General features: G+C 38.2%; 1 protein-coding gene across 4 annotated transcripts in view; it reads right to left on the bottom strand.

Annotated features, from left to right (window-relative positions):
* Window positions 1-15,728, bottom strand: part of UIMC1 (ubiquitin interaction motif containing 1) — a 113,086-nt gene extending 97,358 nt beyond the window's left edge. For all 4 annotated transcript variants that reach the window (XM_045827885.1, XM_045827907.1, XM_045827896.1 and 1 more), the window contains exons 1-2: window positions 15,612-15,728; window positions 9,420-9,574 (exon numbers count right to left, since the gene is read on the bottom strand). In XM_045827885.1, coding sequence (XP_045683841.1) covers window positions 9,420-9,566 — 147 coding nt within the window. In that variant the 5' untranslated portion in view covers window positions 9,567-9,574; window positions 15,612-15,728. The remainder of the gene's footprint in view (window positions 1-9,419; window positions 9,575-15,611) is intronic.
* Window positions 15,729-16,665: the final 937 nt, after the last annotated feature.

Raw genomic sequence — 16,665 nt, 5'->3', positions numbered from 1 at the left:
AACTCCAGGTATTCTTTTCTTTCCCTTTTGATTTCTTGTTATTACTTTGTTAACATGAAAAAAAAATGTAAGAGGAAAAGACAACTAATAGGGTTTTTACCCACATAAGTCAGTTAGCTTTATTCCCATCCTGAGACTATATCCTGAACATTTACAATATCAGTTATCATCTACTGAAGTACCACTCTAGAAAATTTTACTTATGTTATGCCTAAGCCTTACAACAATCCTACAGTTTATTATTAGTTTTATATATAATAAAAAGTTCAGAAAGGCCACATAATAAATGAGAATTCTAACACAATGCAGGGTTTCAAAAGCGCATTTTGGATCTCTTGGGGATTTGATGAGAGTGAGAATAGAATTGATCAGTCCAAGTAACTACTCAGCAAGGCAAGCTATGATGAAGCCCCAGTGATATCAGGTTTGTGCCATTATCTCTGTTAAAAAAAAAAAAAAGGACATTTTCTGGCTTCTTTTGCACCAGGAACTAAGACATTTTCTTAAAGAAATGTTTAAGAAAGCACCAACGAGTAAAATCTGATACAGATATTTTTTTGAGAATGCCTACTAGTGCAGGCCAAGCATTATTATTAAGTATTCCAGACAAAGAATTCCTGCTTCCAGGAAATTATGGTGCAGTAATGAAGGCAGGAAAACACAATGGCAATTTCAAATAGTGTGATAACTAATACTAAAGAAATAAGCATAGGTTCTGCAGAAGCATAATAGATGGCCAATTGACCCAGTCTTGGAAAACCTGCAAGGATCCCCAAAGGAACTGATATCTAAACTGAAAGACAAATTGGAGTTAGCACTGTCAGTAGTACAAAAAGCAAAAAACAAAAACAAAAAAACCAACCCCCCAAAATCAAATAATTCATTCAATTTTCAACTTCCAAGGCCAAATAACTGTGTTCCCAAATGACTCTACTATCTATTTATTATATTCTTTAAGTCTTTTAAAAAATGAACAAAAATATCAAGACATTAAAAGAACATAAAGTATATATTAAAAATTAGTTAATAGGACAGTTTTATGAGCAAGTGCTAGTAAACCTTAAAGAACAGATCATTCCCTTACTATCTAAACTGCAGTAGGACATAAAAAAAAAACAATGAAAAGCTTCCCTTCTATTTTATAGCATAAACTGGGAACAAAAATATGATATAGTACCAAAAAACCCCCACAATTATGCAAAATCAATGCTACTAGGGATATATATGCCAAACTCCTAAATGATATATTGAGAAAGTAAATTCAATATTATGTTGATGTAATAATAGTTCATGACCCAATAATATTTTCTCCAGAAATGCAAAGATGTTCCAACATTAGAAAATGTAGTGTCCTGGCTGGTGTGGCGCAATGGATTAAGCACCAGCCTGCAGACCGAAAGGTCACCAGTCTGGTTCCCAGTCAGGGCACATGCCTGGGTTGCAGGCCAGGTCCCCAGTTTGGGGCATACAAGAGGCAACTGATTGATGTTTGTCTCACAAGTCAATGTTTCTCTCCGTCTCTTTCTCCCTCCCTCCCCCTCTCCCTCCCTCCCTGTCTCTCTAAAAAATAAATAGGTAAAATCTTTAAAGAAAGAAAAGAAAAAGAAATTGTATTAATGAACTATTTATTAACTAATTAAAGGAGAAAGACTACATCATCATCTTGCTAAGTAATGAAAAGGCATTTGATTAAACATCCATTCCTAAAAGTACTAATAGAAATAAGCAATTAAAGGATATTTCTGCAATATAATAAATAACAGTAACATGAAACAAATAGCAAAACATCAGAATACTTCTACAATTAAATTCAAAATCAAGATAAAGATGTACTCTATTGCTGATAATAATCAACATTATTCTGGAGGCTATAGTCAATGTAATGAAACAAAAAATTAAGTGTAAGTACTAGAAAGCCCAGAAAATAATCATTGATCATTATTAGCAGACACAAGTGCCTACCTAAATAACCCAAGATAATCAACTAAAAAATTATTTCAAAATATGTGATGGATTAATAGATCAAAATAAAAAAATTAAAAAAAGAACATTTATAGACAAGATTTTAATTTACAATAAAGATAAAATTTCAAATCTTTGGAAAAAGGATAGATTATAGAAAAATATTGGTAGAACTGTCTAACCATTGAGACTGTTTTACAATATATATATGCACATGGTTTAAAGATACACATAAAAATGGCAGAATTGTAAGGAAAAGCATGGAAAGATACAGTGGTCACCTTTACATGGGTGGAAAGGGATGCAATTGGGGATGGTCATACTAAGTCTAAAGGGCTTCTAAGATGGAGACTGTAGCTACTCAGATTATATTTTAAAACTATACATTCATGCCCTGGCCAGGTGGCTCAGTTGGCTGGAGTGTTGTCCTGTACACAAAAAGGATCCAGGTTCAATCCCCAGTCAGGGTATATGCCTAGGTTGTGGAATTGATTCTCAGTCTGGAAGCATACAGGGGGTAACTGATCAATGTTTCTCCCTCTCCCTCTCTTTCCCCCTTCCTCTCTCTCTAAATCAATAAAAACATATCCTCAGGTGAGGATTTTAAAAAACACTGATAAAAGAAATTGAGGAAGATACAAGTAAGTGGAAGAATATACTGTGTTCATGGATTAGAAGAATTAACATCATTAAAATGTCAATACTACCCAAAGCTATCTACAGATTCAACACAATTCCTATTAAAATACCAATGGCATATTTCATAGATCTAGAACAAATATCCCAAAAATTTATATAGAACCAAAAAAGACCCTGAATGGCCTCAGCAATTTTGAGAAAGAAGAACAAAGTTGGAGGGATCACAATACCTGTATCTAACTATACAAGGCCATTGTAACCAAAACAGTCTGGTACTGGCATAAGAACAGACACATGGACCAATGGAACAGAATAGAGAGCCCAGAAATAAAATCAAATCTCTATGGTCAATTAATATTTGACAAAGGAGGCAAAAGCATATAATGGAGTAAAGACGGTCTCTTCAATAAATCATATTGGAAGAACTGGTCTAGTATAATCTTTACAAAAAAAATGAAGCTAGACCACCAACTTACAGCATACACTAGAATAAACTCAAAATAGATAAAAGTCTTATATTTAAGTTGCAATGCCATAAAAATTCCAGAGGAAAACATAAGCAGTAAAATTTCACATACCTCATGTGGTAATATTTTTGCCACTATATCTCCCAAGGCAAGGGAAACAAAGGAAAAAAATAAACAAATGGGACTACATCAAATTAAAAAGCTTCTGCAAGGCTAAAAAAGCCATCAAAGAAATGGAAAGTGAACCTACTGTATGGGAGAACATATTTGCCAAGAATACACTGGACAAGGGTTTGTTTGTTTTTAAAATTATGCTATGGTTGTTCAAGTACAGTTGTTTGCATTTCCCCCCCAACCCCTGCAAGACATCCCCTCGTCCCTCCCCTGATGCCACCCCACCTTGGTTTTATCCATGTGTCCTTTAGAGTTGTTCCTGGACAAGGGTTCAATCTACAATCTACAGGGTACAATTCATATGACTCAACATCAGAAAGACAAACAATCAGATTAAAAAATGGGCAAAGAACCTGAACAGACACTTTTCCAAGGAGGACAGCAGAAGTCACAGAAACATCTGAAAGGATGCTCAACATCACTAACCATCAGAGAGAAGCAAATTAAAACCACAATGAGATACCAACTGACACCTGCCAAAATGGCCATCATTAATAAACCAACAAACAAGTGTTGGCCAGGTTGTGGAAAAAAAGGGAACCCTAGTGCACAGTAAGTGGGAATGCAGACTGGTGCAGCCACTGTGGAAAACAGTTGAGTTTCCTCACAAAATTAAAAATGTAACTGCCTTTTGACCCAGCAATTCCACTTCTGGATATATATCCAAAGAATCCTAAAACACCAGTTCAAAAGAATATATGCACCCCAATGTTCATAGCAGTGTTATTTACAATAGCCAAGATTTGGAAACAGCCTAATTGCCCATTCATAGATGAGGAGATAAAAAAGCTGTGGTATATTTACACAACAGAACACTACACAACAGTAAAAAAAGAAGGAATTCTTACCTTTTGCAACAGCATGGATGGAACTGGAGACTACTATGCTAAGTGAAATAAGCCAGGCAGTAAAGACAAATCCCATAGGATCTCCCTTATAACTGGACTCTATGAAACAAACTAAACTAATGAACAAAACAGAATCAGAGGCAAGGCACAGAAACAAGGAACAGACTGAGAGCTGTGAGAGGGGAAGAGGGAGGTTGGGACTGGTGAAAGAAGGTGAAGGTGTTAGACAAGAACATAAACGCATCATCCATGGACATGAACAATGGTGTGAGGGCTGACTGTGGGAAACAGGATCTGGGGGGAGGGGGGCAAAGGGAGAAAATTGGGACAACTGTAATAACATAAACAATAAAAAAACTAGTCACATTTTATGTACTTTCCTATATGCATGACATAGTTGACAATTTTTTTTTAATTTTAATGAGATGGATACATATGTGCTGTTATAGAAAGAGCTCCAAGAGATATTAAGTGAAAAAAGCAAAACTATATGTGTAGCATAATGGTATACGCATAAAGATTTTTTTTTGACCCTGACCAGTGTGGCTCAGTTGGTTGGATGTCATCCCACAAAGCAAAAGATTGCCAGTTTGATTCCTGGTCAGGGCACATGACTAAGCTGAGGGTTCCATCCCTGGTAGGGGCATGTATTAAGAAGGCAACCAATGTTTCTCGTTTCACATCGATGTTTCTCTACTCCTCTTTCTCCCTCCCTTACCCTCTCTCTAAAAATAAATAACTGAAATATTAATAACAAAAAGCAAAAAAACCCTACCCTGGCTAGTGTGGCTCAGTGGATTAAGCACCGGACTGTGAACCAAAAGGTTGCCGGTTCAATCCCCAGTCAGGGCACATGCCTGGACTGGGGTGGGGAGGGCCTGGAAGGGCGGGGTAGGGGGTGGTGGTGTGGAGGCCTGTGAGAGGCAACCAATTGATGTCTCTCTCACACACATCAACACATTAATGTTTCTCTCCCTCTCTTTCTCCCTCCCTTCCCCCTCTCTAAAAATAAATACAATCTTTAAAAAAAAAACGAATTTTTTCCTGAAACAATACAAAAGAAATGCATGCTGACTTAAGTATACCTTTTCATTGTATACCTTTCTATACTGTTTTGTTTTCAAACAGTATTTATTCTGTTTTGATTTTTCTAACATGTATATAACTTTTCAACATATCTGTGTGTGGTAGAATTGATGGGCTGTTTTTTTTTTATACTTTTACACTTTAAAAAAACTATTTTCACAAAAATCCTAATTAAAAACTGATGAGGAAATTAAAAAAAAAAAAATACCCAACAGAGGTATGAAAGAATTATCAATCTTGCTAATTATTAAAAACATACAACTTTTTTCATTAATGAAATAGGGAAAAATTTAAAGAGTGAAACAGTCTTAGCAAGGGGACAGACAAGGAAAATACTGCTAATAAGAATATAAATAAGATTATATAAACTAGATTGTGAAGGTTCTGATAAAGTACATGATTAAAATTCTAAATTGATCTTGTAGGTATTATGGTCATAAATTTTTAAACAATCAAGTACAAAGATCTAAAATCTGAATTCTTTAAAAGACAGTTAGAGTGAGCTAAGTGATACATAGAAAGAAAAAGCTGAAGGCAGAGTACCAAGTTCAGAGTCTATTGCAAGAATTCAAATAACAGAGTTAAGAAAAGAAGTGAAGCAACAAGAATAAAAAAATACCTAGGAATAAACTTAACAAAGGATGTGAAAAACCAATAACACTGAAAACTACATCAGGAGAAACTGAAGACACCAAGAAATGAAAAGACATTCCATGGTCATAGATTGGAAGAATCAACATAATTAAAATGGCATACTACCCAAGGCCACATACAGATTCGATGCAATCCCTATCAAAATCCCAGTGGCATTTCTCAAACAAATAGAATTAAAAAATTATCAAATTTGTAAGAAACCACAAAAGACCCCAAATAGCCAAGACAATCCTTACAAAAAAGAACAAAGTGGAAAGTATCACACTCCTGACTTCTAATTATACTAAAAAGCTACAATAACCGAAACAAAATGGTATTGGCAGAAAAACAGATACACAGACCAATGAAACAGAATTGAGAGCCCAGAAATAAACCCACGTGAAATGGGCAACTAATTTTTTAAAAAGGAGCCCAAAACATACACAATGAAGAAAAAAATAAGAAAAATTGTAATACCTTGACTAGGTATTCATTATACTTAAGAAATTACGATTCCCAGTCAGGGCACATGCCTGGGTTGCAGACCACAGCCCTCAGCAACCACACATTGATTTTTCTCTCTCTCTCTCCTCCCCTCCCTCCCTCCCCTCTCTAAAAATAAATAAAATATTTTTAAAAAAGAAATTAAAAAAGACAATTAAATACTTCAAAAAAAAGAAAGCCTCTTCAATAAATGGTGCTGAAAAAATTGAAAAGCTACATGCAAAAAGGTGAAACTACACTGCTATCTGACACCCTATACAAAAAATTAACTCAAAATGATCAATAAACTAAATATAAGACCTCAAACAATTAAAAACCTAGAAGAAAACATAGGTACTAAACTTATAAACCTTGGTCTCAGAGAGGATTTTATAAATTTGACTCCAAAAGAAAGTAAAAGCAAAAATAAATGAATAGGACTATTTTAAACTAAACGGCTTCTACACAGCAAAAGAAACCAACAACAAATCAAAAAGAAAACCAACCAAATGGGAGAAGATATTTGCAAACAATACTTCCAATAAGGGGCTAACATACAAAATATATAAAGAACTTACACAATGCAACAGAAAAACAAAATTAAAATAAGGGCCAAGGACCTGAACAGATTTTTTGCAACAGCCAACGAACACATGAAAAGATGCTCAACTTCACTAGCTATAAGGAAAATACAAATCAAAACCACAATGTGGTACCACTTGTCAGAATGCCTATTATCAACAAGACAAGAAATAACAAGTATTGGAGAGGATATGAAGAAAAAGAAATCCTCATACACTGCTGGCAGGAATGTAATCTGGTACAGTCACCATACAATATGGAGGGTCCTTGAAAATTGAGAATATAGCTACCATATGACCCAGCAATCCCTCTTCTGAGTATGTACCCCCAAAATTTGAAAACATTTATTCATAAAGATGTGTGTACCCCAATGTTCACTGTAGCATTATTCACAGTAGCCAAGACATGGAAACAACCCAAGTGTCCTTCAATGGATACGTGGATAAAGACATGGTATGTAACTATTCAGCCATTAAAAAAAAAGATGAAGCACTGCCATTTGAGATGACACAGATGGACCTTGAGAGTATAGGGACAGCACCAGGGCCTGGGTCCCAGATCCCAAGGACACCAGGAGGCCAGAAGAAATACCCAAAAAGCCCACCACCCCTTCAATCCCTGCTTGAAAAATATTGCAGAATTTTATTTCCCTTCTAACCGGTTCCTTCTCCAACCCTCATGTGGAAAATTTCCACTCTCCATTCAAAGTTTGTGTGAGCCCTCCCCTCCCTCACCAATATAAGCCTCCCCCTCAAGCTATTTGGAGAGCAGCCTGAAACCTTGTTTCTCTAAGGACTGTCTCCGTTGTGCTCAAGCATAAGCTTAAGAAAATCTGTCTGAAAATTTCTCTGGGGTTTCCTCTTGATTTCTATCTTGCAAAACCCAAACACCCTAATACCAATAACAGCGTAAGTCTGAAAAAGAAAAGCAGCACATGGTTTCATTCATTTGTGGGACATAAAACAAAAACAAGCAAATGAATGAACAAACCAAACAAACAAACAAAAAGCAGCTCTTGACACAGACAACAGTATGGTGGCTACCAGAGAGGAATGGGGGAAGGCGGTGGTTAAAGAGGATAAAGAAGGTCAAATATATGGTGACAGAAGGAGACTAAACGCTGGGTGATAAACACACAACACAATATACAGATGATGTATTATAATATTGTACACTTGAAACATATATGTTCTTATTAACCAATGTCACCCCATAATTTTTTTTTAAAGAACTGGAAATGAAAGAAGACAGATCTGTGTGTCACTTAGGAGGTAAAAACTAAAGGATGTGGTGAATGATTAGGTATAAAAGATGAGAAAGAGGAAAAAGTTAAAGATAATTCTGAGCTTTGTAACTAGAGACAAATGTGTAATTGTACCATCCAATGAAGTAGAAGATAAAGGAAAAGGTAAGTTGGAGGGAAAAAAATGATTTGATTTACTGCCTTATTGGATGTGACCTACAAGGTGGAAATCTGCAATAAACAAATGGAAATAGGAAACAGAAAAAAGACATTAAATAGAACACGATTCAATAAAGCCTTCTACAGTCAACAGATGAATGGATAAAGAAGAAGTGGTATACACCCTAACCAGGTGGCTCAGTTGGCTAGAGCGTCATACCACACACCAAGAGGCCGCAGTTCGATCCCCCGTCGAGGTGTGTACAGGAGGCAACCAGTTGATGTTTCTCTCTCCCACCAATGTTCTCTCCCACCCCCATTCCTCTCTCTCTAAAATCAATAAAAACATATTCTCAGGTGAGGATTAAAAAAATAAGAAAAAGATGTGATATATACATAAAATATTATTCAGCAATAAATAATGAAATCTTTCCATTTGAGACAACATGGATGGACCTAAAGGGTATTATGCTAAGTGAAATAAGTCAGAGAGACAAACACCGTATTTCACTCATGTGAAATCTAAAGAAACAAAACAAAAAACAAGAATAAACAAAGCAGCAACAGACCCATAAATATACAAAACCTTCAGATAACTGACAAAGGGAGGAATAGGAGGAGATGGGCACTAAAAAAGGTTTCTACAATGAGGAAAATGTTCCACTGTTTCATACAGCAGATACTAGACTCATGTGGTTTTCATCACTTGAAATGTAACTAAAACAACATCGGAACTGATTTTTACCTTTATTTAACTTTAATTTAAATAGCTACAGGTGGCTAGTTGCTACCACATTGGACAGAGTATATCTAAAGAGTTAAAGAGTATTTACATCTCCCTTCTCTCATTCTCCAGACACATGAAAATTAAGATTTACATTTGATGTCGATTATTTAGGTAGTTTTAAAATATCATCTTGGGTTAATAATATTACAAAACTGAGGAACCATGGTCCATTCTCAGTCAAACATTATGATTACTTTCTTTTACACAATTCTCAATTCCATTTACAAATCAAAATGAAGCTGAGTAAAAATTGCATGAACTGGCAAGGTAGCATTAAGGTTTAGTTGCAACACACACCAGTCTTGAATACTAAGGCCTAGTATGAGACCTAGAGTCCCACTCTTTAAAATACTGACCTCTCCATCACTATCAGATATCACAATGAATGCATCCTCAGGTTTACGCTTCCTCTTCACGGTGACCGAACTGGCAGTTTCTGCCTCTTTATTCTCCAGGTTCCGAGCTTCAGAGGCTTCTCTAACTTTTTTCTTTCTCCGTGGCATCCTTCTTTCTGAAATACAAGGACAAATAACTCACTCAGAGTATACGTTTTCCAGATGCTATTTGTAATTTACACATATAAAAGAAAAAGATATCCACCTAACAGAAGTAAAACTGGATTTCTGAACTTTTCCACTTTTCTGATGAAATTTCTATAGTAACAAAACAATAATCTGTCCTAGTTCCTTAAACATTTAGTTAAATAATTGATTTTCTTGACTGTAAACTATCAAAACTATCATCATTTGGAGATGATATAATTTTGTAATTTAAAGAAAAGGAATACACACAAAAAATTGTAACTAATGAACAAATCCAGCAAGATTACACGATATAGGGTCAATACACAAAAATCACTCATACTGCTATCCACTAGCAATAAACAACCCAAAAATTTTAATTTCTAAAATGAAATCTAAAATTTTAATTTCTAAATGAAATCTAATATTTTAATTTCTAATAGTTTAGGAATAAATTTAACAAAGGAAGCAGAAGATTTGCAAAATACCACTGAAAGAAATTAAAGAATGTCCTGGCTGGGTAGATTAGTTGGTTGCTGTACACCAAAAAGCTGCAGGTTTGATCCCCAATCAGGGCACATACCTAGGCTGTAGGTTCACTCTCCAGTCTGGATGTGTAAAGCAGGCAACCCATCAATATTTCTCTCTCACAATCAATGTTTTTTTTCTCTCTCTCCCCCTCTTCTCTCTCTAAAATCAATAAACAGCCCTGGCTGCATGGCTCAGTGGATTCAGTGCCAGCCTGCAAACCAAAGGGTCATCAGTTCAATTCTCAGTCAGGACACATGCCTGGATTGCAGGCCAGGTCCCCAGTTCAGGGCTCTCAAGAGGCAACCACACACTGATGTTTCTCTCCCTCTCTTTCTCCCTTCCTTTCTCCCTCTGTCCCCCTCTCTCTAAAAATAAATAAATAAAATCTTTAAAAAAATAAAATCAATAAACATCCTTGGGTGAGAACTAAAACAATTTTTTAATTTAAAAAAATTAAAGAAGATATAAGTGCAAAGATATCTACTGTTCATGAATTGGAAGACTTGATACTGTTAAGACAATAATCCCCAAATTGCTCTAAAGGTACAACATAAATCCTAATAAAATCTGTGTTAACATTTTTGTGGAAATAGACAAGCTTATCCTAAAATTCACATGGGAACAGAAGAGTCCCAGAACAGCCAAACCAATCTTAAAATAACAGAACAAATTTGAAGGACTCAGACATCTCAATTTCAACAAGGGTGCTAAGATAATTCAATGGGAAAAGTATAGCCTTTTCAACAAATGTAGATATCCCATGTAAAAGAATGAAATTGGACCTCTATCTAACACATACAAAAAGTTGTTAAGAAATGGATTTAGGTTCTTAAGTGAAACACAGCATAAAAACTTTGGGATCTTAAATAGGTAATGGTTTGTTAAATGTATGGCATCAAAAGCATAAGCAATCCTGGCTAAGCTGACTGGAGTGTCAGTCATCCCATACACCAAAAGGTTGCAGGTTCGATCCAACCCCCAGTTAGGGTGCCTATGGGGGGCAACCAATCCATGTTTCCCTCTCTCTCCCTCACTCTGTCTTTCCCTTCCTCTCTAAAATCAGTAAAAAACACATTCTCAGGTGAGAATTTTTTTAAAAAGCATAAGCAACAAAAGGCAGAATAAACCAGGCTTCATTTAAATCAAAAACCTTTGTGCTTTAAATCATAATATCAAGAAATTGAAAGAAAAAAAGAATGGAAGAAATATTTGTAAATCATCTATGTAATAAAGTAATTGTAGCTGAAATACATAAAGAATTCTTATAACTCAATGGTAAAGAGGCAAATAAACCAACATAAAAATGGGCAGAAAGCCCCAATCCAGTGTAGTATGGCCCAGTTGGGCATTGTCCCACAAAGCAAACGGTTGCTGGTTTGATTCCTGGTCAGGGGACGTGCCTGGGTTGCAGGTTCACTCACCAGTTCGGGTGCATACAAGAGGCAACTGATGGAAACACTCATGTTTTTCTCCTTCCCTTTCCCTCTCTCTAAAAATAAATAAATAAAATCTATTTTTAAAAAAGATCAGCAAAGAGCCCCAGCTGGTGTGGCTCTGCTGGTTGAGAGTCATCTCCCAAGCCAAAAGAAAGGTCGTAGTTTGATTCCCCCCAGTAGGGGCACAGGCCTGGGCTGCGGTTTGGTCCCAGGTTGGGACACATAGGGTAGGCAACTGATCTCTCACATCGATGTTTTTCTCCTTCTCCCTCCCTCCCCCTCTCTCTAAAATAAAAAATAATAATAATAATTTTTTAAATGGGCAAAGAATCTGAATATACATCTCTCCAAAGAAGATACACAAATGGCCAGTAAGTATATGAAAAGATACTCAACATTGTCAGTCATTAGGAAAATGCAAGGTCCACTATGATGGCTGTCAAAAAAAGGGAAAATAGCCCTGGCTAGCATAGCTCAGTGGATTGAGCGCAGGCTGTGAACCAAAGCATCGCATGTTTGATTCCCAGTTGGGGCACATGCCTGGGTTGCAGGCCACGGCCCCCAGCAACCGCACATTGATGTTTTTCTCTCTCTCTTTTTCCCTCCCTTCCCTCTCTAAAAATAAATAAATAAAATCTTTAAAAATAAAAAAAGTTAAAAAAAGGAAAATAACACTTGTTGATGAGGATATAGAGAAACTTGAACCCTAGCACACTGTTGATGGGAACATTAAATGGTGCAGCTGCTGTAAGTATAAAAAAAAAATGAAATAGTGATACATGCTATAACATGTATGAACTTTGAAAACTACAGGGTCCAGCACAAATAAGGCCCCTTTTTTTACTACATAAAAATCTTTTATTACAAAATCATAAGCATGTAATTCTGTAACATAACAACATCACACTCAAGCACACCATATGACAATTTAGGTGAAATGTTTCAAATCGCTGCCCATCTTGTGTGAGACATTTACGTACCCTACCAACCACACTCAATGGCGTTACTTTTGCTGGACCCTGTATGTTAAGTGAATGAACTAATGACAAAAGCCCAAATCTGTATAATCATTTGTATGAATCATTTACATGAAACATCCAAAATAGGCAAATCTAATCTATAGACAAAAAAGCAGATTAAAATTACTAGGGGATGGAAGAGAGGGAAATGTGGAGTGAGTGCTTAATGGCTACAAGATTTCTTTTTGGGGTGATGAAAAAGTTCTGAAATTAGAAAGTGGTAATAGCTGCACAACATGCTGAATGTACTAAAAGCCACAAAATTGTACATTTTAAAATGATTAAAATGTTGGGTGTTATGTTTTGTGAATTTTATCTAAATTTAAAAAAAAATACTTCCCCAGATGATTTTATTTTATAACCAGAGCTTAGTCACTGATTTAAATAGACCAACCTTAACTGTGTTACAAACTTCTCAAACAGTTTATGATGGTTGTTACATCTTATCAAAAGGAATCTATACAATCCTACCATTAAGGAAGGACAATAATGTAGCCAGATGCTTCCATTCTGAAGTCCTTCAAGAAATCATTTCCCATCATAAAACAGAAGCATAAACACAAATAAATATCTTTTCTATTTTTTTATTTTTTATTCAAGTACAGTTGGTATTCATTATACTGGTTATATTAGTCTCAGATGTACAATATAGTAACGTGACATTTTCATACCCTGCAATGTGATCAGCCCCCTAATTCTACTTATAATCTGTCACCATGCAAACTTATCACAATATTGTTGACTATGTTCCCCTTACTCTTTCCACCTGTGACCTCACCCCCTCCCTTCTGGTCACCATCCCTTTGGTCTCTGTTTCTATGAGTGTGTTTTCTCATTTGTTTGTTCATTTTTAGAGAGAGGGCAAGGGAGGGAAAAGAGAAGGAGAGAAACCAACTGGTTGCCTCTTGCATGCATCCTGATAAGGGGACCAAACCCGAAACCCAGACATGTGCCCTGACTATAAACTGAACCAGCGACCTTTCGTTCCACAGGCTGGCACTCAGTCCACTGAGCCACACCAGTCAGGGCTCAAAGTGGGTTTTCAAAGAATCATAGCAGATAAGGGATTGATAAGAAGCACTATATGGAGGCACCCCACAGGTATGGATTACAAAACTGCAGCACTTCCTGAGATGTAGCCACACTGTTCACAAAGTAAATTCTAAGAGTAAAAAAGGTCACTGCTCAGCCAATTTGAACAAGCCAGAATATAATTCAAAGACTATTCATTTCAGTTTTTGCTTTTCAAAATGAAGAACTCACTAAAATAATGGCGTATCTTCAATTACTTGCACTGAGACTACAGAATGAATTACCTCTAAGTGCTTGCAAAGGAGGAGCAGAGTCTGGATACCAACAGCCTCTTCATAACCATGACAGTAGGGAATACAATGATGACTCGGAAAAAATGCATAAGTAAGAAAGATGACCCAGTAATGACACTTTTTATTTCACAGATAGCATTTTGGTAGTGTCACTGAAAATCTCCAATTTGGAATGTTATCTGTCTTTTTCTTTCAGCACATCCATCATCTTGATCTATCTGAAGAAAAATCACTGACAAAATAATTTAGAATCTTAACACTCTACCTGCCAAATCTGTCAAAACTGCTTTGAAAGCTTGGGGGTATACAGAACCTTAACAACAATAGTTTATAAATGGTTGACTCTTACCCCTATATAAGTCGCTATGCAAAAAATTTGGTACCAGGCTTTTTATCGCCTGACCACATCAGCCTGGCTGTTTCTCAAATTTAAAAATGAAAAGTAAATACACACCTACACTTACCTACACCCAGACACACACACCCCTGTTCATGCTCAACCTCAGCTTACAACAAATGTGTAAAAAGAAAAGCAAAACATGTTTTGAGTAACAATTAAATTGTGATTTTTTTTTAGATTTTTTAAATTTATTTTTAGAAGGGGTGGGAGGAGAGGGAGAGAAACATCAATACGTGGTTGCCTCTCGCACACCCCCTACTGAGGGCTCCGCCGGCAACCCAGGCATGTGCCCTGACTGGGAATCAAACCCCCGAGCCTTTCCTTCACAGGTCGCACTCAACCCACTGAATCACACCAGCCAGGGCTCCACTGTAATTATTCACTGAGTCCTTGGGACACTACTCTAGATACCTCAAATGCATTCTAGAGGTTATTCCTCCCCATAACTCTGTGATAGGTATCATTATTTTACACTGCTTTTATTTGTAATAGTATTACATTTGTAATACTATTTTACACGTTGGGAAAGTTACTCAAAGGGGGTCAGGCTGGTGACTGACTGTTCTGAGAACCGAAGCCCGATGCGCCTGACCTAAGAAAGTCATTCTCTGACAACCACAAAGCACAGCCCGTTCCCTGGCAGGAGAAAGTGGAGAGTAAAACTTCCCCTGGTCCCGGGGCGCTACCGCCAACTCAGAACGCCACAGCGACCCTAAGCCGGCTCAACCCCTTCCAGGTGTGTCTTTGTCCGCTGCGAAGTACAGCCAGCGGTCTGCATCCGCTGGTGCAAATCGAGCACTCTTGTGCACACAGGCAAAACGCGCCAGTCCTGCTGGAGGGCACAGCGGTTCACCCATAAGGATTTCCGAGGAAAACCTTCCACCACCACCACCGCCCCCCCCCCCCCCAGCATTGCTTCCCGCTCAGACTACGGCCACTACAGGGAGGGGCACGAGGAGGCGCAGTGGGCGGCCCAGGCCGGCTCAGCTGAACCTAAACCCAGGCTTCCTCCGCCTGGGGCACCTCACAAGGCGGGCGCCTGCGGCGGGTGGGCGGGGAGCGGAGCCCTTCCGAAGACAGGACAACCACGGGAGCACTCCGAAGTGGGGCCCCGGGAGGAGGATCGCTGCACCCTTGGCGAAGAGGGCGGACCCCGCACCCAGGGGCGGAAGCCCACAGGCTCCCCGAAGGGCCCACCCCAGCTCCCGAGGCCCGCCTCAGAGTGGGGTGGGCCCTGCCAGCAAACAACGGCGGCCCATCGGGTGAAAAAGAGGCGGGAAGAGGACTGGAGGTGTGCAGAGGCGGCAGGTACTCACCGACCAGCACTGGTGTTTGGCCGAGCCCCTCCTCCGGGTGCAGGGGTCACGAGATTAGGCACCACGTCAGGACCTGGGCCGCCGGAGGACTCTCGCCTGAAGCTGGGCACCACCGGGGGGAGGAGAAGCAGCGCAGGCGCAGGCGTCACGGAGGCGAAACCAACGCACACCGCGGGGGGGGGGAGACACCGCCAGGATGTACCAACTGCGGAAGGCGAGGGGCGCCACCGCCCGAGGTGGGTCAGGTCTCCTCGAGAACACTCTGGGCCGTTGCCGGTGTTCTCGCGGTGTTTGTTGGGTTTTATTATCTGCTAGCACTGGGGGAAACCAAAGAGTAGCACGGAGCCCCCAAAACACTGCACCTGATCCTTCAAAGCTTTCTCTACCGTATCAAGCCTCCTCTGGCCCTTTTTTGGCATGTATCTAGAGTCATACTTAATTTATGTGTTCATATGACCACTTGAAAACTCTGGGAATGATAAATGTTAAAGTCTGATCATTCCAGGGGAAGGGGAAAATCTGGGAAACTCTTCAGGATGTCAGGTGAAGTGTAAAACCAGAACAAGCCCTGGCCGTCGAGCTTTAGAGCATCATCCCCATTCTGCAAAGGTTGCGGATTCGGGTTGGATCCTCAGTCAAGGCACCTACAAGAAGTAACCAATAAATGCTTGAATAATTGGAACAAATTGATGTCTCTCTGTCTCTCTCCTACTCTCTCTAAAAATAAATAAAACCACAATAGCCACTTTTGGTGAAATTTATTTTTTTATGATCTTTAAGTAGGGTGTGTTGTGGGTTTTTTTGGTGAAAATTGAAATGTGCATTTTATGACCCAGCAATTTCATGTCTAGAAAAATACAGGTGATTGCACAAAAAGACATCGTCATGTTCAAGCCTACTGCCTTGCAAAAAGTAAAAACAACAGAAATGTCTGATATGACATAGATGATGTGATATGTTCCTAAAATAAAATATCAAAACAAATAAAACTCAGTCATTTAGGTAGCAACATTTGATAGCTCATGAGTTATTGAAATAGTGTCATGACAACAAA

The sequence above is a fragment of the Phyllostomus hastatus genome, unplaced genomic scaffold (assembly GCF_019186645.2).
Source record: "Phyllostomus hastatus isolate PE091 unplaced genomic scaffold, TTU_PhHast_1.1 phas_contig_150, whole genome shotgun sequence".
Classification (NCBI taxonomy): Eukaryota; Metazoa; Chordata; class Mammalia; order Chiroptera; family Phyllostomidae; genus Phyllostomus; species Phyllostomus hastatus.
This window is presented reverse-complemented; position numbering and strand designations above follow the sequence as displayed.